This window comes from Salvelinus alpinus, chromosome 6 (assembly GCF_045679555.1).
Source record: "Salvelinus alpinus chromosome 6, SLU_Salpinus.1, whole genome shotgun sequence".
In the NCBI taxonomy this organism is placed as follows: domain Eukaryota; kingdom Metazoa; phylum Chordata; class Actinopteri; order Salmoniformes; family Salmonidae; genus Salvelinus; species Salvelinus alpinus.
The window spans coordinates 10413724-10435682 of record NC_092091.1 but is presented as its reverse complement, the minus strand read 5'-3'; the positions used below and the strand labels follow the sequence as shown (position 1 = coordinate 10435682).

At 45.1% G+C, this 21959-nt stretch overlaps 1 protein-coding gene across 6 annotated transcripts in view; it reads right to left on the bottom strand.

The window, feature by feature from the left end:
- The window catches only part of LOC139578122 (GRAM domain-containing protein 2A-like), a 60098-nt gene that overhangs the window by 33268 nt on the left and 4871 nt on the right, over nucleotides 1-21959 (bottom strand). For 3 of the 6 annotated variants that reach the window (XM_071405363.1, XM_071405361.1, XM_071405362.1), the window contains exons 2-3: nucleotides 9923-10048; nucleotides 496-553 (exon numbers count right to left, since the gene is read on the bottom strand). In XM_071405363.1, the coding sequence (XP_071261464.1) occupies nucleotides 496-553; nucleotides 9923-10044 (180 nt within the window). In that variant the 5' untranslated portion in view covers nucleotides 10045-10048. Of the gene's footprint in view, nucleotides 1-495; nucleotides 554-1758; nucleotides 3373-9922; nucleotides 10049-21959 lie in introns of those variants that run through there. The other 3 variants (XM_071405365.1, XM_071405359.1, XM_071405360.1) reach the window with 3 other exon arrangements.

Sequence of the window (21959 nt, the reverse complement as noted above, 5' to 3'; positions counted from 1 at the left end):
ATCATTACTTCATGTTTCCCAGGGAACCGACGTAACATTCATACATCATTACTTCATGTTTCCCAGGGAACCGACGTAACATTCATACATCATTACTTCATGTTTCCCAGGGAACCGACGTAACATTCATACATCATTACTTCATGTTTCCCAGGGAACCGACGTAACATTCACACATCATTACTTCATGTTTCCCAGGGAACCGACGTAACATTCATACATCATTACTTCATGTTTCCCAGGGAACCGACGTAACATTCATACATCATTACTTCATGTTTCCCAGGGAACCGACGTAACATTCACACATCATTACTTCATGTTTCCCAGGGAACCGACGTAACATTCACACATCATTACTTCATGTTTCCCAGGGAACCGACGTAACATTCATACATCATTACTTCATGTTTCCCAGGGAACCGACGTAACATTCCAGTGGGTAGAAACACTATAACAAAACAGTGGAACCTGGACACAGTAAAAACGACTCACCGAGCCCCTGTAGCATTTCTTGACATCTTCATACGTCAGGTCATCGATCAGTTGCAGCCTGTAGAGGAGAGACAGAGGAGAGACAGGGGAGAGACAGGGTAGAGACAGAGGAGAGACAGGGGAGAGACAGAGGAGAGACAGGGGAGAGACAGGGTAGAGACAGAGGAGAGACAGGGGAGAGACAGAGGAGGGACAGAGGAGAGACAGAGGAGAGACAGAGGAGGGACAGGGGAGAGACAGAGGAGGGACAGAGGAGAGACAGAGGAGAGACAGAGGAGGGACAGGGGAGAGACAGAGGAGGGACAGGGGAGAGACAGAGGAGAGACAGAGGAGAGACAGAGGAGACAGAGGAGAGACAGAGGAGAGACAGAGGAGAGACAGAGGAGAGACAGAGGAGAGACAGGGGAGGGACAGGGGAGAGACAGGGGAGAGACAGAGGAGGGACAGGGGAGAGACAGGGGAGGGACAGGGGAGAGACAGAGGAGGGACAGAGGAGAGACAGAGGAGAGACAGAGGAGAGACAGGGGAGAGACAGGGGAGAGACAGAGGAGAGACAGAGGAGAGACAGAGGAGAGACAGAGGAGAGGCATGGGAGAAACAGGGGAGGGACAGGGGAGAGACAGAGGAGGGACAGGGGAGAGACAGAGGAGGGACAGAGGAGAGACAGAGGAGGGACAGAGGAGGGACAGGGGAGAGACAGGGGAGGGACAGAGGAGAGACAGAGGAGGGACAGGGGAGAGACAGAGGAGGGACAGAGGAGAGACAGGGGAGAGACAGAGGAGGGACAGGGGAGAGACAGAGGAGGGACAGAGGAGAGACAGAGGAGGGACAGAGGAGAGACAGAGGAGAGACAGAGGAGAGACATAGGAGAGACAGGGGAGGGACAGAGGAGAGACAGAGGAGGGACAGGGGAGAGACAGAGGAGAGACAGAGGAGGGACAGGGGAGAGACAGAGGAGGGACAGAGGAGAGACAGAGGAGGGACAGAGGAGAGACAGAGGAGAGACAGAGGAGAGACAGAGGAGAGACAGGGGAGGGACAGAGGAGAGACAGAGGAGAGACAGAGGAGAGACAGAGGAGAGACAGGGGAGAGACAGAGGAGAGACAGAGGAGAGACAGGGGAGAGAAACAGAAAAGGTGAGGAGTGGTGACACTGTTTCTATGGTTTGTCACCATCAGAGAAATTATGTAGGAAAAAATGTAATCTGACTGTAGTGCCATTAGCAGCGATTACAGCCCCGAGTCTTCTTGGGGAGTGGCACACCTGTATTTGGGGAGTTTCTCCCATTCTTCTCTGCAGATCCTCTCAAGCTCTGTCATGTTGGATGGGGAGCCTTGATGCACAGCTATTTTGATGTCTCTCCAGAGATGTTCAATCGGGTTCAAGTCCAGGCTCTGGTTGGGCCACTCAAGGACATTGAGACTTGTCCCGAAGCCACACCTGCAATGTATTGGCTGTGTGCTTAGGATCGTTGTCCTGTTGGAAGGTGAATGTTCACCCCAGTCTGAGGTCCTGAGCGCTCTGGAGCAGGTTTTCATTAAGGATCTCTCTGTACTTTGCACCGTTCATCTTTCCCTCAATCCTGACTAGCCCTCCCAGTCCCTGCCGCTGAAAAACATCCCCACAATATGATGCTGCCACCACCATGCTTCACCGTAGGGATGATGCCAGGTTTCCTCCAGACGTGACGCTTGGCATTCAGGCCAAACAGTTCAATCTTGGTTTCATCAGACCAGGGAATCTTGTTTCTCATGGTCTAAGAGTCTTTAGGTGCCTTTTGGCAAACTCCAAGCGGGCTGTCATGTGCCTTTTACTGAGGAGTGGTTCCCATCTGGCAACTCTACAATAAAGGCCTGATTGGTGGAGTGCTGCAGAGATGGTTGTCATTCTGGAAGGTTCTCTCATCTGCACAGAGGAACTCTGGAGCTCTGTCAGAGTGACCATTGTTCAGTTTGGCCAGGCGGCCAGCTCTAGGAAGAGTCTTGGTGGTTCCAAACTTCTTCCATTTAAGAATGATGGAGGCCACTGTGTTTTTGGTACCCTTCCCCAGATCTGTGCCTTGACACAATCTTGTCCTGGAGCTCTTTGGACAATTCTTTCGACCTCATGGCTTGGTTTTTGCTCTGACATGCACTGTCAACTGTGGGACCTTATATAGACAGGTGTGTGCCTTTCCAAATCATGTCCAATCAATTGAATTTACCACAGGTGGACTCCAACAGGATGCACCTGAGTTCAATTTCGCGTTTCATAGCAAATGGCCTGAATACTTATGCAAATACGGTACTTATGGGTTTTTAAATATTTTTTTATATGAATTTGCAAAAATGTCTAAAAACCTGTTTTCGCTTTGTCATTATGGGGTATTGTGTAGATTGATGAGGATTTTTTCTTTAAATCCATTTTAATGTAAAAAAAAAAATGTAGAAAAAGGGTAGGGGTCTGAATACTTTCCAAATGCACTGTAGGTAAGACAGCAATCCATTCGGTGGCCAATGAGGGGCATTCAAGTCTTCAGACCGGTTGTGACCAGTTTTCACTGATAGGTCACTATCAGTCTCTCCGGGTAGTCAATTCTCCTGTGGTTCTGGGGTTAGTTAGAACATCAATTCTCCTGTGGTTCTGGGGTTAGTTAGAACATCAATTCTCCTGTGGTTCTGGGGTTAGTTAGAACATCAATTATCCTGTGGTTCTGGGGTTAGTTAGAACGTCAATTCTCCTGTGGTTCTGGGGTCAGTTAGAACATCAATTATCCTGTGGTTCTGGGGTTAGTTAGAACATCAATTCTCCTGTGGTTAGTTAGAACATCAATTCTCCTGTGGTTCTGGGGTTAGTTAGAACATCAATTATCCTGTGGTTCTGGGGTTAGTTAGAACGTCAATTATCCTGTGGTTCTGGGGTTAGTTAGAACATCAATTATCCTGTGGTTCTGGGGTTAGTTAGAACGTCAATTCTCCTCTGGTTCTGGGGTTAGTTAGAACATCAATTCTCCTGTGGTTCTGGGGTTAGTTAGAACGTCAATTCTCCTGTGGTTCTGGGGTTAGTTAGAACATCAATTCTCCTGTGGTTCTGGGGTTAGTTAGAACATCAATTATCCTGTGGTTCTGGGGTTAGTTAGAACGTCAATTCTCCTGTGGTTCTGGGGTTAGTTAGAACATCAATTCTCCTGTGGTTCTGGGGTTAGTTAGAACGTCAATTCTCCTGTGGTTCTGGGGTTAATTAGAACGTCAATTCTCCTGTGGTTCTGGGGTTAGTTAGAACATAAATTCTCCTGTGGTTCTGGGGTTAGTTAGAACATCAATTCTCCTGTGGTTCTGGGGTTAGTTAGAACATCAATTCTCCTGTGGTTCTGGGGTTAGTTAGAACATCAATTCTCCTGTGGTTCTGGGGTTAGTTAGAACGTCAATTCTCCTGTGGTTCTGGGGTTAGTTACAACATCAGTTCTCCTGTGGTTCTGGGGTTAGTTAGAACATCAATTCTCCTGTGGTTCTGGGGTTAGTTAGAACATCAATTCTCCTGTGGTTCTGGGGTTAGTTACAACATCAATTCTCCTGTGGTTCTGGGGTTAGTTAGAAAATCAATTCTCCTGTGGTTCTGGGGTTAGTTAGAACGTCAATTCTCCTGTGGTTCTGGGGTTAATTAGAACATCAATTCTCCTGTGGTTCTGGGGTTAGTTAGAACTTCAATTCTCCTGTGGTTCTGGGGTTAGTAAGAACATAAATTCTCCTGTGGTTCTGGGGTTGGTTAGAACATCAATTCTCCTGTGGTTCTGGGGTTAGTAAGAACATAAATTCTCCTGTGGTTCTGGGGTTAGTAAGAACATAAATTCTCCTGTGGTTCTGGGGTTGGTTAGAACATCAATTCTCCTGTGGTTCTGGGGTTAGTAAGAACATCAATTCTCCTGTGGTTCTGGGGTTAGTTAGAACGTCAATTATCTTATGGTTCAGGTTGTTGGATTCTAGCTTGAAATACACGTATTCATGTTACCATACTAGAACGTATTGATTACTTTACATAAATGTTGATTAAATGTTGATTAATGTGCACTGTCCCTGTAAAAAAAACACATTTAACTCAAACTATATGTTGGAGTCAATGGAGCTTGGATAAGAACGAGGAGCATGGAAAGTTACCGAGTGAGACAATGGGGGATGCAGGGAGTTTACATTCTGTCAAACATGTAATTGTTAAATCACACGGATCATATGGAGGGAGGCAAAGGGCAAAAGTCTGGTTTCAGTCACTGATAAGGTAGGACAACCGTGGGTTAGGGAGGAGTGAGGAATTCGGCTTGAGGTCAGATGAAGTGAGAAGGAACATTCCTATTAGACACATGTACTTTCATGCCCACAAAGATTCTAGACAAGTCAGTTAAGAACAAATTCTTATTTTCAACGACGGCCTAGTGGGTTAACTGCCTTGTTCAGGGGCAGAACGACAGACTTATACCTTGTCAGCTCGGGGATTCAATCTTGCAACTTTGCGGTTACAAGTCCAACACTCTAACCACTAGGCTACCTGCCACCCAGTCTTCAATCGTTTGGCCGCTGGATTCATCGTTTCATTAAGGTCTAGTGGGATTGAGGCAAAAATATTAGTTAACGTTTGACAACTTTTTGACAAGCTCTAATGGTACCCTTAAAGAAAATCATTGGAGTTTTCAAACTGCAGTAAAAGTGCAGTTACTGCAATTGACTGTGGTATTTTGGACGCAGTAATTGCAGTATAACTGCAGTGTACTGCAGTTATACTGCACTCTGACTGCAATCTTTTTTTTCGTAGATAAAACTGCTAACTGAGAAGCTGACCTTCCTTTGCCAACCTAGGATCACAAGGCTGGGTAGGTATGATGACACCACTGTGGGCCGTGCCAAGATTGACAGACTTCCCTCCACTCCCTGCCTTCAGGCAAAAGAGAAGGCTGATCTGAACCAAGGACATGTTACATCAAGAGTATTAAACAGCTGCCATTCGCCACAGTCATCTGTAATCTATTCCATCTGTGAGCCACACTATATACGCATATACACTGCGTGTACAAAACATTAGGAACACTTTCCTAATTTGGAGTCGCACCTCCCGGAGGATCACGGCCCCTGGGCACGTGCCCCGCGTACCCGGTCGTTTTTCGGCCACGATTACTACAGGTTTAGTTAACTGGCTAGCCCAGTGGTTCCCAGCCACCTTGATGGGATAAAAAAAAAAAAAAAACTGTGGCAAAACTAAACTTTTTCTAATATTTTATTTAGTGGTAATGACCTCCATCTCAGCTGATCCATACAGCCGGCCCTGGTTGGTAGCATCAGGAAGTGACCTCGATTCCTAGGCCTTCTCACGACGGTTCTGAAAAATAACCGAGCGACGACGAGACGTAGAAGTTGGGGTAATGCGAGACAGTCTAGGGTGGGAACCTAGCGAGGGTTGTTAATGCTATTTCTTCCACTCAACCTTTAGTGTTTTTATATGGTTTAATAGACAGGTATATACTGAATATAGAAGGAGATATAGTGAGATTTTTTTTTTTACCAAATACTACGATTTTGACGTGCGATATAGATCAAAACACTTGGATGAACTGTTGGAATCCTAGAAATGAATAGTATAATAACTCTACCTACATGTACATTTTACCTCAATTACCTCGACTAACCAGTGCCCCCACACATTGACTCTGTACCAGTACCCCCTGTATAAAGCCTCCACATTGACTCTGTACCGGTACCCCCTGTATATAGCCTCCACATTGACTCTGTACCGGTACCCCCTGTATATAGCCTCCACACATTGACTATGTACCGGTACCCCCTGTATATAGCCTCCACATTGACTCTGTACCAGTACCCCCTGTATATAGACTCCACATTGACTCTGTACCGGTACCCCCTGTATATAGCCCCCACACATTGACTCTGTACCGGTACCCCCTGTATATAGCCTCCACATTGACTCTGTACCAGTACCCCCTGTATATAGCCTCCACATTGACTCTGTACTGTTACCCCCTGTATATAGCCTCCACATTGACTCTGTACCGGTACACCCTGTATATAGCCTCCACATTGACTCTGTACTGTTACCCCCTGTATATAGCCTCCACATTGACACTGTACCGGTACCCCCTGTATATAGCCTCCACATTGACTCTGTACCGGTACCCCCTGTATATAGACTCCACATTGACTCTGTACCGTAACACCCTGTATATAGCCTCCACATTGACTCTGTACCGTAACACCCTGTATATAGCCTCCACATTGACTCTGTACCGTAACACCCTGTATATAGACTCCACATTGACTCTGTACCGTAACACCCTGTATATAGCCTCCACATTGACTCTGTACCGTAACACCCTGTATATAGCCACACAACTGTTATTTTACAGCTGCTCTTTACTTATTTGATATTCTTATTTTCTTTTAGGTCTTTTCTTAAAACTGTATTGTTGGTTAAGGTAGTAGGTGCCAGGCGCACCGGTTTGTGTCAAGTACTGCAACGCTGCTGCGTTTTCCACACTCAACAGTTTCCCGTGTGATTCAAGAATGGTCCACCACCCAAAGGACATCAGGCCAACAAGATACAACTGTGGGAAGCATTGGAGTCAACATGGGCCAGCATCCCTGTGGAACGCTTTCAACACCTTGTAGAGTCCATGACCTGATGAATTGAGGCTGTTCTGAGGACAACAGGGGAGGAGGTGCAACTCAATATTAGGAAGGTGTTCCTAATGTTTAGTATACTCAGTGTATATTAAAGAAGCAACGTGGAAACCAGCATCGTTCTTGTTTGGAACAATCTATTGACTACATCTGACCTAACAGAACAGACAGTTAGATGTATAGTGACTAACAGAGGTGGAGGAACTGTACTGTTTGAGTGACAGGGGGTGGGGCTTGGTGTGTTGGGAGAGGGAAGACAAACATAGTAAACTATATAAACAGATTTTAAACGCAGCTGAGTGGCGATATGGATATATCTTATGATATGAATATCTCTTATGATATGAATATCTCTTATGATATGGATATCTCTTACGATATGGATATCTCTTACGATATGAATATCTCTTATGATATGGATATCTCTTATGATATGGATATCTCTTATGATATGGATATCTCTTACGATATGAATATCTCTTACGATATGGATATCTCTTATGATATGGATATCTCTTACGATATGGATATCTCTTACGATATGGATATCTCTTACGATATGAATATCTCTTCGTTATGGATATCTCTTATGATATGGATATTGCACATATCAATATTGCGATTTCAACATGAATTTGATTAATTGTGCAGGCACACTCTCATCGCACACACACACGCGCACACAACCAATAATACCAACAGACACCCAGACACAGAGAAAGGTAGAAAGAACGGTTCATTACCTAGAGTGGATTGATCAGAGAACAGGTTCATTATCTATAGTGGTTTGATCAGTGTCACGTCCTGACCTTAGAGAGCCTTTTTTATGTCTCTTTTTGGTTTGGTCAGGGTGTGGTTTGGGTGGGCATTCTATGTCCTTTACTTCTATATTTTGTGTTTCTATGTTTTGGCCGGGTATGGTTCTCAATCAGGGACAGCTGTCTATTGTTGTCTCTGATTGGGAACCATACTTAGGTAGCCCTTTTCCCCTCCTTTCAGTGTGGGTAGTTAACTTTGTTAGAGGCTTCATAGCCCTGTTAAGCTTCACGGCTCAGCGCATCTGGCCGCCAGTACGTCTCTACGGCCCAGGATATCCTGCCTCGAGACAGCCTTCCCCACACAGACCTCGAGACAGCCTTCCCCACACAGACCTCGAGACAGCCTTCCATCCCAGACCTCGAGACAGCCTTCCATCCCAGACCTCGAGACAGCCTTCCCACCCAGACCTCGAGACAGCCTTCCCACCCAGACCTCGAGACAGCCTTCCCACCTAGACCTCGAGACAGCCTTCCCACCCAGACCTCGAGACAGCCTTCCCACCTAGACCTCGAGACAGCCTTCCATCCCAGACCTCGAGACAGCCTTCCCACCCAGACCTCGAGACAGCCTTCCCACCCAGACCTCGAGACAGCCTTCCCACCCAGACCTCGAGACAGCCTTCCCACCCAGACCTCGAGACAGCCTTCCCACCCAGACCTCGAGACAGCCTTCCCACCCAGACCTCGAGACAGCCTTCCCACCCAGACCTCGAGACAGCCTTCCATCCCAGACCTCGAGACAGCCTTCCATCCCAGACCTCGAGACAGCCTTCCCACCCAGACCTCGAGACAGCCTTCCCACCCAGACCTCGAGACAGCCTTCCCACCCAGACCTCGAGACAGCCTTCCCACCCAGACCTCGAGACAGCCTTCCATCCCAGACCTCGAGACAGCCTTCCCACCCAGACCTCGAGACAGCCTTCCCACCTAGACCTCGAGACAGCCTTCCCACCCAGACCTCGAGACAGCCTTCCATCCCAGACCTCGAGACAGCCTTCCCACCGAGTCATCAATGTTGAATCACAAGGTGTGATTGTATTCTACTCGATGCCAACATAAATAAATAGGAAGGGAAAAGGAAACAGACCACAGAGACATTTAACTGTCTTTGATGGGCAAGCTGCCAGTGTTTGGCAGTCCTTTGTTGTATTCTAAGCTACTAACTCCTTCTGTATACACAGGGGCCTGTGGGGTGGAGCAGAATTCAGGTGGGGACTTGTAGGCTCCTTAAGAGCAGCGGGCAGGATTATTGAATACAGCCAGAATGAGGTGGAGATATCACTGTACATTATAATGCTATTTGCTCATTTTCCTCCCTGTCTTTAGCAAGCAACGACGGCAATGGGCAATGGCACATCGAATCAAATCTAATTTTATTGGTCACATACATATATTTAGCAGATGTTATTGCGGGTGCTTGTAAATTACATCTTAATGATGTTATTTTATAGTTGCTAAAAACTTTAACAAAGCGTCCATATACAACCAGTACACAACCTGATCATGATGTCATTGTAACCCGTTTTGCTGACTGGCAGTGTACTGGGATCAGTCTTGACACATTCACCATAACATTCACCATAACATTCACCATAACTTCATGAGATGACTCATGAAGAATGCTTGTTCAGCTTCTAATCAGAGATGGCTTGTTAACGGCCCCTCGTGACAGCATGGGGACACACTATCCATCTGTTTACCACTCTGGAGTCCGCGGGGAGGGAGACGACTTTCACACTAGAGTCGGAGGCATCTTCGATTTTTGCACCCGAAAGCATGCTAAAATAACAATAACACTCATTTCTGGTATCCATGAGTTCATCTGACTCTGGTTGAAAAAAGGGCTTAATTGCCAAATGATCCAACTATCCCTTTAAAATGAGCATTGAGGAGGTATTGGGGGGAGTTAGCTGATCCTAGATCTGTGTCAAAGAAGAGGAGATGCCTCACCTGAACTGTGGTTGGCAGTGCCCATCGTCCTCCTTGGCGGCCTCGGTCAGCAACTCCAGCGAGCTCAGGACACTGATGTCATCACTCTGCTCCTGTTGGTCCATCATCATCGTCATCATCATCAGCCTGAGGCGACAGAACAGAACACGACACCCCATCACAGACCGAGAAAACTAAATGATAAACACTTCAGAACTTTTTCTACTTGTTGTAGCCTACTCAAACACACACTGTATATAGATTTTCTTCTACTGTATTATTGACTGTATGTTTTGTTTATTCCATGTGTAACTATGTGTTGTTGTATGTGTCGAACTGCTTTGCTTTCTTCTTGGACAGGTCGCAGTTGTAAATGAGAACTTGTTCTCAACTAGCCTACCTGGTTAAATAAAGAACTTGTTCTCAACTAGCCTACCTGGTTAAATAAATAACTTGTTCTCAACTGGCCTACCTGGTTAAATAAAGAACTTGTTCTCAACTAGCCTACCTGGGTAAATAAATAACTTGTTCTCAACTGGCCTACCTGGGTAAATAAAGAACTTGTTCTCAACTGGCCTACCTGGGTAAATAAATAACTTGTTCTCAACTGGCCTACCTGGGTAAATAAAGAACTTGTTCTCAACTAGCCTACCTGGTTAAATAAATAACTTGTTCTCAACTGGCCTACCTGGGTAAATAAAGAACTTGTTCTCAACTGGCCTACCTGGTTAAATAAAGAACTTGTTCTCAACTAGCCTACCTGGGTAAATAAAGAACTTGTTCTCAACTAGTCTACCTGGTTAAATAAAGAACTTGTTCTCAACTAGCCTACCTGGTTAAATAAAGAACTTGTTCTCAACTAGCCTACCTGGGTAAATAAAGAACTTGTTCTCAACTAGCCTACCTGGTTAAATAAAGAACTTGTTCTCAACTAGCCTACCTGGTTAAATAAAGAACTTGTTCTCAACTAGCCTACCTGGGTAAATAAATAACTTGTTCTCAACTGGCCTACCTGGTTAAATAAAGAACTTGTTCTCAACTAGCCTACCTGGTTAAATAAAGAACTTGTTCTCAACTAGCCTACCTGGGTAAATAAAGAACTTGTTCTCAACTAGTCTACCTGGGTAAATAAAGAACTTGTTCTCAACTAGCCTACCTGGGTAAATAAAGGTGAAATAAAATAAATAAAAACGTACTGTGCTGCCAGCTGATATGTACTTTTCACATTGGCCTTTTCAGAAACAATGATGGATTCACAACCAGGCAGCTTGGTTTCACTCAGCTCAGGGGTGTGAAAAGCCTTATATACCCCCTGTCCCAGAGGAAGGTTGGTAAAAAGGGGAGAGAAGCATGTCTGAGGAAGATGTGCTGACAATCCCTCTCCTTAGCATGTGTGGCTAATGCAATTATATCCTGACACAACTTCCCTCTTGCGCCTAGACCTTTCTTTTCATAAACATTTTCAAAAAGGCTTTTTCCTTTCTGTAGTTTTAGCAGATGTAAAGTTAATGGGAAATGCCACGCTGTGGACCACCTAGCGTAACAAACAGAGGATGGGTGGAGGGAACAGAGGGAAGAGAACAGGGGGAAGAGCGGAGGGAACAGAGGAAACAGAGGGAAGAGAACAGGGGGAAGAGGGGAGGAAACAGAGGAAGAGGGGAGGAAACAGAGGGAAGAGAACAGGGGGAAGAGGGGAGGGAACAGAGGAAGAGGGGAGGAAACAGAGGGAAGAGAACAGAGGGAAGAGGGGAGGGAACAGAGGAAGAGGGGAGGAAACAGAGGGAAGAGAACAGGGGGAAGAGGGGAGGGAACAGAGGAAGAGGGGAGGAAACAGAGGGAAGAGAACAGAGGGAAGAGGGGAGGAAACAGGGTTCCTGCTTGTCGTGAGTGGTTTCCTGCTTGTCGTGAGTGGTTTCCTGTCAATCCACTAAACTGGTACACAGCCTACAGTAGTGCGCCCTGACCTTAAACAACAACATCCTCTTTCATGACCTACTAATACCATTGTGACCCTGAGACTAGAGAGTTGTTAATGAGAAAAACAGCAGCAGACTGTGTGGCTGTATGAGGTCAGACAGACATGCTAACAGTTGACTGGTTAGCTTGGAGTAGTGGATCATTTTTGATACACACGGGAAACTGTTGAACGTGAAAACCCCAGCAGCGTTGCAGTTCTTGACACAAACCGTTGCGCCTAGTACCTACCACCATACCCCCGTTCAAAGGCACATAAATATTTTGTCTTATCCATTCACCTTCTGAATGTCACACGTACACAATCCATGTCTCAAGGCTTAAAAATCCTTTGTTAACCTGTCTCCTCCCCTTCATCTACACTGATTGAAATGGATTTAACAAGTGACATCAATAAGGGGTCATAGCTTTCACCTGGATTCACCTGGTTAGTCTGTTATGGAAAGAGCCGTTGTTCATAATGTTTTGTCCTCTCAGTGTAGAATAGATCTCCTGGGAAAGAGTCTCATCAATGCTTCTCTTCTCTAATCACAGTGACGGAAGGTGAAGGTGGTTTATTGGTTGATTTGGCATGAGTTCCAAGTGTGGAGGTCTAAGCATGGCTGTATCGATGGTGGCTTCCACAGGCATTCTGATGGTGATGATGGAGGCTTTCACAGGCATTCTGATGGTGATGATGGAGGCTTCCACAGGCATTCTGATGGTGATGATGGAGGCTTTCACAGGCATTCTGATGGTGATGATGGAGGCTTCCACAGGCATTCTGATGGTGATGATGGAGGCTTCCACAGGCATTCTGATGGTGATGATGGAGGCTTCCACAGGCATTCTGATGGTGATGATGGAGGCTTCCACAGGCATTCTGATGGTGATGATGGAGGCTTCCACAGGCATTCTGATGGTGATGATGGAGGCTTCCACAGGCATTCTGATGGTGAAGATGGAGGCTTCCACAGGCATTCTGATGGTGATGATGGAGGCTTCCACAGGCATTCTGATGGTGATGATGGAGGATTCCACAGGAATTATGATGGTGATGATGGAGGCTTCCACAGGCATTCTGATGGTGATGATGGAGGCTTCCACAGGCATTCTGATGGTGATGATGGAGGCTTCCACAGGCATTCTGATGGTGAAGATGGAGGCTTCCACAGGCATTCTGATGGTGATGATGGAGGCTTCCACAGGCATTCTGATGGTGATGATGGAGGCTTCCACAGGAATTATGATGGTGATGATGGAGGCTTCCACAGGCATTCTGATGGTGATGATGGAGGATTCCACAGGAATTATGATGGTGATGATGGAGGCTTCCACAGGCATTCTGATGGTGATGATGGAGGCTTCCACAGGCATTCTGGTGGTGATGCAGGTTGACGTGTGACTGGGGAGGTGTGATCACTAGGATACAGGCACCAGCTGGTATATCATCTAGAACAGGGTTTCCCAACCTTTTCCCCAGGGCCCCTTTTTATTTATTTGGTATAATATTTTATTGAGTCTATATTAAATACACCACAAGCTTGGTTGGTACAACTCTCACAGGCTCACAATACAAAACTCATAAAAACTCAAAATCATTTAACATGTCTGTGCCTGCTCCGTCTGTTTCCCTTCAGATTTAATCAGGATACACGATTTAGCACAACGCAGGGCTCCCGAGTGGCTCAGCGGTCTAAGGCACTGCATCTCAATGCAAGAGGTGTCACTACAGTCCCTGGTTCAAATCCATGCTGTATCACATCGGGCCATGATTGGGAGTCCCATAGGCACAATTGGTCCAGGTTTGGCCGGGGTAGGCCATCATTGTAAATACGAATTCGTTTTTAACTGACTTGCCTAGTTAAAAGGTTAAATAAATCCCCATTGAGTAATATATGTTATGATTGGTGACACTCCTATAAAATAGCTTTCTAAAACAGTTCTTCAGCTGTCCCCATAGGAGACCCCTTTATGGTTTCAGGTAGAACTATTTTGGGTTCCATGTAGAACCCTCTGTGGAAAGGGAACCCAAAGGGGTTCTACCTGGAACCAAGAAGGGTTCTGGGGACAGCCGAATAACTGTTTTAGGTTCTAAGAGTGTAGAGGCGATGAGAGAGCAGGGTTGTGTAAGAATTTGATTCTCCCTTTGTCAGTTACACAACCCTGCTCGCTCTTTCATCTTTCCTTTCTAAAACTTTTGCCTAATTTGCCAGTCATGTAGGAAGGGCTGGATCTGAGGTCAGTGTAGGTGAACTCCCCAGACCAGCTATTTCCAGGTTTCATCTGCCAAACATCCTCTTTTCTTTCCACTTTTATTCAAAGCACACTGAGATGGCCTGGTCCCAGATCTGTGTGTGCTGTCTGGCGTCCTAGCTCCCCCAGGACCAGAGTGACGTACACTGAGATGGCCTGGTCCCAGATCTGTGTGTGCTGTCTGGCGTCCGAACTCCCCCAGGACCAGAGTGACGTACACTGAGATGGCCTGGTCCCAGATCTGTCTGTGCTGTCTGGCGTCCTAGCTCCCCCAGGACCAGAGTGACGTACACTGAGATGGCCTGGTCCCAGATCTGTGTGTGCTGTCTGGCGTCCGAGCTCCCCCAGGACCAGAGTGACGTACACTGAGATGGCCTGGTCCCAGATCTGTCTGTGCTGTCTGGCGTCCTAGCTCCCCCAGGACCAGAGTGACGTACACTGAGATGGCCTGGTCCCAGATCTGTGTGTGCTGTCTGGCGTCCGAGCTCCCCCAGGACCAGAGTGACGTACACTGAGATGGCCTGGTCCCAGATCTGTGTGTGCTGTCTGGCGTCCTAGCTCCCCCAGGACCAGAGTGACGTACACTGAGATGGCCTGGTCCCAGATCTGTGTTTGCTGTCTTGCCAACACCCATGGTCATCATCACGTAGTGATCAACAGACTGAGAACAGCCTAGCATTGAGATGATGGTTAAAAATAATCTATATACGATATTAAAACACTCTCATTGATAATGTTGAAACAACGTTGATTGAAGCAGGTTTTTGTTGCCCAGTGGACTGGCCCGTTAAGTCTCAAGTCAGACGCTGTAGTAAAACACATGGGTATCATTCTGTGAGACAAACACGTATTCACACCTTCCAGTACTGATATGATCTCGCTCACTCCTGTCTCTCTTCAGTTGCTGCTAGTGCACTTGGCTGGATAAACACTTCCATGGACACTGATGCAAATGGTAAGAAAATAATCTCCCCCTCTTGCCCGGGAATCAACACCCATCCACATGCATGGAAATGAAACTGATTAAATCTTTGGGTGCAACCGAATTTCCTACAGGTTTACTGTTTATTCATAAATGGCAGCCCGTCATGACTAAAAACACACAATATAAAGGCTGCTCTTCAGGAGTTCTAATGACTGAGTCCAAAAGACATTGAAGGAGCGGCGGTTTCACAACTAACGATCAACAGTTCTATTGTGTAGTGCTGCTACTGGCTCCAAATCAGATCCAAAATGTTTCAGAACCTCCTCAATGGGTCTCTTGTTCAAGTGTCCTTGAGTGATCTCACCGCTTCAGTGCTGCCTGTCTCCCAAATGAGTCCATTTCAAACACAGCAAACAATCACATTGATGTAGCCTAGCTGTTAGAACACAAGCTGACACAGGGCAGCAGGTAGCCTAGCTGTTGGAACACAAGCTGACACAGGGCAGCAGGTAGCCTAGCTGTTGGAACACACGCTGACACAGGGCAGCAGGTAGCCTAGCTGTTAGAACACAAGCTGACACAGGGCAGCAGGTAGCCTAGCTGTTGGAACACAAGCTGACACAGGGCAGCAGGTAGCCTAGCTGTTGGAACACAAGCTGACACAGGGCAGCAGGTAGCCTAGCTGTTAGAACACAAGCTGACACAGGGCAGCAGGTAGCCTAGCTGTTAGAACACAAGCTGACACAGGGCAGCAGGTAGCCTAGCTGTTAGAACACAAGCTGACACAGGGCAGCAGGTAGCCTAGCTGTTAGAACACAAGCTGACACAGGGCAGCAGGTAGCCTAGCCGTTAGAACACAAGCTGACACAGGGCAGCACGTAGCCTAGCCGTTAGAGCACAAGCTGACACAGGGCAGCAGGTAGCCTAGCCGTTAGAACACAAGCTGACACAGGGCAGCAGGTAGCCTAGCTGTTAGAGCACAAGCTGACACAGGGCAGCAGGTAGCCTAGCTGTTAGAACACAAGCTGACACAGGGCAGCAGGTAGCCTAGCTGTTAGAACACAAGCTGACACAGGGCAGCAGGTAGCCTAGCTGTTAGAACACAAGCTGACACAGGGCAGCAGGTAGCCTAGCTGTTAGAACACAAGCTGACACAGGGCAGCACGTAGCCTAGCTGTTAGAACACAAGCTGACACAGGGCAGCAGGTAGCCTAGCTGTTAGAACACAAGCTGACACAGGGCAGCAGGTAGCCTAGCTGTTAGAACACAAGCTGACACAGGGCAGCAGGTAGCCTAGCTGTTAGAACACAAGCTGACACAGGGCAGCAGGTAGCCTAGCTGTTAGAACACAAGCTGACACAGGGCAGCAGGTAGCCTAGCTGTTAGAACACAAGCTGACACAGGGCAGCAGGTAGCCTAGCCGTTAGAACACAAGCTGACACAGGGCAGCAGGTAGCCTAGCCGTTAGCAGGTAGCCTAGCCGTTAGCAGGTAGCCTAGCCGTTAGCACGTAGCCTAGCCGTTAGCAGGTAGCCTAGCCGTTAGCAGGTAGCCTAGCCGTTAGAGCGTTGCACCAGTAGCTAAAAGGTTGCTGGTTGGAATACCCAAGGTGACAAATCTGTCGATCTGTCCTTGAGCAAGGCACATAGCCCACATTTTCTCCAGGGGTGGTGTACTATGATGGCTGACCCTGTAAAACAACAAATGTCACTGCACTTATCATGTGTATAAAACAATTTTTCCCCCCACAAGCATTTCACTACACCGACCAATAACATTTGATTTGATTCGAGATGTAAATTGACTTCCTGCCGAGAGCTGTGTCCACAGTTTAATAAATGGATTCTCTTTAAAAGCTTCCAACCTACTTCACTTTAGTATATCAGGCTTGCTAGACATAACCCGAAGCGTTCAATTAGACCCTTGAATGTCCAACACAAGTACACTTCAACTCACTCTTCCCCATTACAACGGGGCTCCCGAGTGGCGCAGCGGTCTAAGACACTCAGTGATAGAGGTGTCACTACAGACCCTTGTTCAAATCCAGGCTGTATCACAACCGGCCGTGATTGGGAGTCCAATAGGGTGGTGCACAATTGGCCCAGCGTCATCCGGGATAGGCCGTCATTGTAAGTAAGATTTTGTTCTTAACTGACTTACCTAGTTAAGAGAAAATAGATATTGTCTCTTTCAGACATGAAAGAGGTTGAGCCATATGCAGCCTGATAACCTTTCAATAAGAAGGGAGACAGGCTTTACAATACCGACGGCTGCCATTGCTATGGTGTTTAGCTTCAGGGCACATTTAACTTGACTTTACAGGCTACACACATCACCTGGAATGCAGGCTACGGTATTCGTTCCTATTCAGCAGACAAAGAAAATTAAAAAAACATGGCCCTGGGCTTATGACAATGACAGCACAAAGAACAACGTAGCTCCTGAAACAAGGGTATCTGTGATGAGACTACGACAAAAGTGAAGTCATCCAGTGGAAAAGAATGAGATCATTGGGAACAAAACCTATCTACAGTAAATCAGTGAAATGTGTAGTAAAACCGTAGCTGTATTAGGCCGATCTGTAATTAGGCATGGAAAGGCAACCCCCCCCCGTCATATAAAATATATATTTTTCTAAAAAGTAGAAAGACCGTTTACCTGCACTCACAAATCCTATTTACAGTGTTGTAATAATGACATTACAGACGCCATAGTCATGATGACGGATGATTAAAAAAATAACTTAACTACAACACACACTATTGCTTAAAGGGATGATAACGGTTATTAAAGGGTTAGTTCACCCAAGTCTATGGACAAGGTATGACAGTAATCCATGCTTTGGTTAAGTTTCCCTGGCACTGTTTCCACATTTATGGAATCGGGCTCCCGGGTGGCGCAGAGGCACTGCATCTCAGCGCTGACTTGCCTGGTTAAATAAAGGTTAAATAAATAAATGGGATCTATGCCACAAATGCTGCATGAGAATCACATGACCCAAGGTCATTTCCATGTAAAAGGACCCATTCAACCCAACATGTGAATGGGTCCTTTCAAAATGGGTGTCAAATGAAAGCTAAGTGTCTGTATGTTTGAGAAATGTAGGCATATATACATTTTTTGAAAAATATTCCATCCTAAAAATGTGGTATAAGCAAAGGCTTTGGAAATGGGATCTTTAGAAAACATAAAACCACAAAAAGTCTTAAAAGATATTAGAAATACGTCAAAACACAATAATGCTGAACTAAAGACCCAACTAATATCAACACTTACACTGAGTAGACAAAACATTAGGAACACCTGCTCTTTCCATGACAGACTGACCAGGTGAATCCAGGTGAAAGCTATGATCCCTTATTGATGTCACCTGTTAAATCCCCTTCAATCAGTGTAGATGAAGGGGAGGAGACAGGTTAAAGAAAGATTGTTAAGCCTTGAGACAATTGAGACATGGATTGTGTATTCAGAGGGTGATTGGGCAAGGAAAAATATTTAAGTGCCTTTGAATGAGGTATGGTAGTAGGTAACAGGCACACCGGTTTGTGTCAAAAACCGTCAATAATGCTGGGTTTTTCACGCTCAACTGTTTCCCGTGTGTATCGATCAAGACACGGTCGCCAGCTGTACTGTGTCTCCTCTGACACATTGGTGCGGCTGGCTTCCGGGTTAAGTGGGCATTGTGTCAAGGTTGCGTTTCGGAGGACGCGCTGCTTTCGACCTTCGCCTCTCTCTCTCGAGTCCATACGGGAGTTGCAGCGATGAGACAAGACTGTAACTACCAATTGGATACCATGAAATTGGGGAGAAAACGGGATAAAAATAAAATAGACTTTTAACCTAAATACAATGACATGGTGACATTTTTGTATTTATTTCATGTTGAATTCACTTTAGTTGACAACTCAACCAGATGTAAATCAAAACTAGACGTTGAACTGACATCTAGCATAGAAATAGCATAGAAATAGCATAGACGCATAGAAATAGCATAGAAATAGCATAGAAATAGCATAGACGCATAGAAATAGCATAGAAATAGCATAGACACATAGAACTAGCTGAATAGAAATAGCATAATAGCTAAATAGCTAAATGCATCACTGAGGTGGGTGCTACACATTGATGGTGGATGAGTTGAGTTTCCTCCTACTATGTAAAGCGCTTTGAGAACCTCAGTTGGTAGAAAAGCACTATATTAATTATTATGTATTATTATTATTTGTATACGATCACATACACTACATGGTCAAAAGTTCATTGAACATCTCATTCCAAAATCATGGGTATTAATATGGAGTTGGTCCCACCTTTGCTGCTATAACAGCCTCCACTCTTTTGGGAAGGCTTTCCACTAGATGTGGGACTTGCTGCCATTCAGCCACAAGAGCAATAGTGAGGTCAGGCACTGATGTTGGGAGATTAGGCCTGGCTCGCAGTCGGCGTTCCAATCCATCCCAAAGGTGTTCAATGGGTTTGAGACCAGGGCTCTGTGCAGGCCAGTCAAGTTCTTCCACACCGATATCTCGACAAACCATTTCTGTATGGACCTCACTTTGTGCCCGGGGGCATTGTCATGTTGAAACAGGAAAGGGCCTTCCCCAAACTGTTGCCACAAAGTTGGAAGCACAGAATTGTATAAAATATGCTGTAGCGTTAAGATTTCCCTTCACTGGAACTAAAGGGCCTAGCACGAACCATGAAAGACCATTAATCCATTATTCGACAATGTAGAAAATAGTAAAAATAAAGAAAACGCTGGAATGAGTAGGTGTGTCCAAACTTTTGACTGGTACTGTATTTATATATGCCAAGAGTGTTCAAAGCTGTCATCAAGGCAAAGAGTGGCTACTTTGAAGAATCTCAAATATAAAATATATTTTGATTTGCTTAAACACTATTTTGGTTACTACATGATTCCATGATTAGTTTTGACGTCTTCACTATTATTCTACATTGTAGAAAATAGTCAAAATAAAGAAAAACCCTGGAATGAGTAGGTTTGTCCAAACTTTTGACTGGTACTCTATATTTTATATTTGTTTTAATATTTGCTCAGAAAACTTGGGAGGGGGCCAAATAAAACCACCCATTGGCTAAATTCGTCAGTTGGGGAACCCTGCTGTAAACTTAGTTTTGATTGCTTGTTTGTTCACTGTTAATTTAACTAGCCTAAATGTAGATTGTGTCACGCCTTTATCGATCTGATATTTTATTTACTAGGCCTACCTCTTGGTACCACTGTTTTGTTCTGTATTCTTGGTATTCTAAGCCAAACTGCTATTCAGTATTTTTGTTTGCATGCATGCTACTTTCACTATTTATTTTGCATTATTCGGGTAAGGCAGCTGTGTGTACGGCCACATTTACATAGGCTATTTGTAATAGGGCAAACAGCCTATCTAAAGGCCATTGCTGTAGGAGGCTGTCCATTGTGCTGATACAACAACAGAGATGGGATACAGATTTCAAAAGCACTCAATGATCTCGGAGTCTTGGCATTTGAACGTTACGTTTATTATGGTATTCCAATTCAAGAACCCCGATTTCAACAGCCCCTTTGGTCACTTTATCCTGGCGCTGGTCCGAGTACGTTACAGTACAGTACAGTACAGTACAGTACAGTATAGTATAGAACAGCACAGTACAGTATAGAACAGTACAGTAGAGTACAGTACAGTAGAGAACAGTAGAGAAGAGTAGAAAATAGTGGAGTACAGTACAGTACAGTAGAGTACTAGAGTTGAGTACACTATAATGTACTGTATTGTACTGAACTATACTCTACTTGACTCTACTGTACTGAACTCTACTGTACTGAACTATACTCTACTGTTCTGTGCAGTTCTGTACTCTACTGAACTCTACTCTACTGGTGTGTGCAGTTCTGTACTGTACTGTACTCTACTGTACTGTACTGAACTCTTCTGTACTGTTCTGTGCAGTTCTGTACTGTACTCTACTGTACTGTTCTGTGCAGTTCTGTACTGTACTCTACTCTACTATGCTGTACTTTGATGTCCAAACTTGTGAAACATAGACGCCTATGATTGGTTCAGATTTGGTCCGCCCCGGACCAACCAAATTTGGTCTTGTTTGGGGTCAGAGGTCATTAAAATAATAGTCAGTGTGTAGAATAATACCCAAATATGCAAAAGAGGATATTGTTATATTTATACCTGTTAGAATCTATTTAGAATACATCACCATGAAGAGAATAACATTCATATCCATAATTATGCATTCCTGTGTAGTACAGATCAGGGACCCATGATGAAATTCAGTTATCGGGTGTAAATCCACTTCACTTACTGTAGTTCAAAAACCAAAAGAGATTTTTTACAAAGTCAGGGTGTCATGTCATAGCTGACACCATTCTTTCTGCAGACATCTTGAATCTTAATTAAGAGCAGATAATTAACAGAGAGGAAGCTATTATAATACTGTATACAGATCAGATCAGAGAGGAAGCTATTATAATACTGTATACAGATCAGATCAGAGAGGAAGCTATTATAATACTGTACACAGATCAGATCAGAGAGGAAGCTATTATAATACTGTATACAGATCAGATCGGAGAGGAAGCTATTATAATACTGTACACAGATCAGATCAGAGAGGAAGCTATTATAATACTGTATACAGATCAGATCAGAGAGGAAGCTATTATAATACTGTACACAGATCAGAGAGGAAGCTATTATAATACTGTACACAGATCAGATCAGAGAGGAAGCTATTATAATACTGTATACAGATCAGATCAGAGAGGAAGCTATTATAATACTGTACACAGATCAGATCAGAGAGGAAGCTATTATAATACTGTATACAGATCAGAGGAAGCTATTATAATACTGTATACAGATCAGATCTGAGAGGAAGCTATTATAATACTGTATACAGATCCGAGGAAGCTATT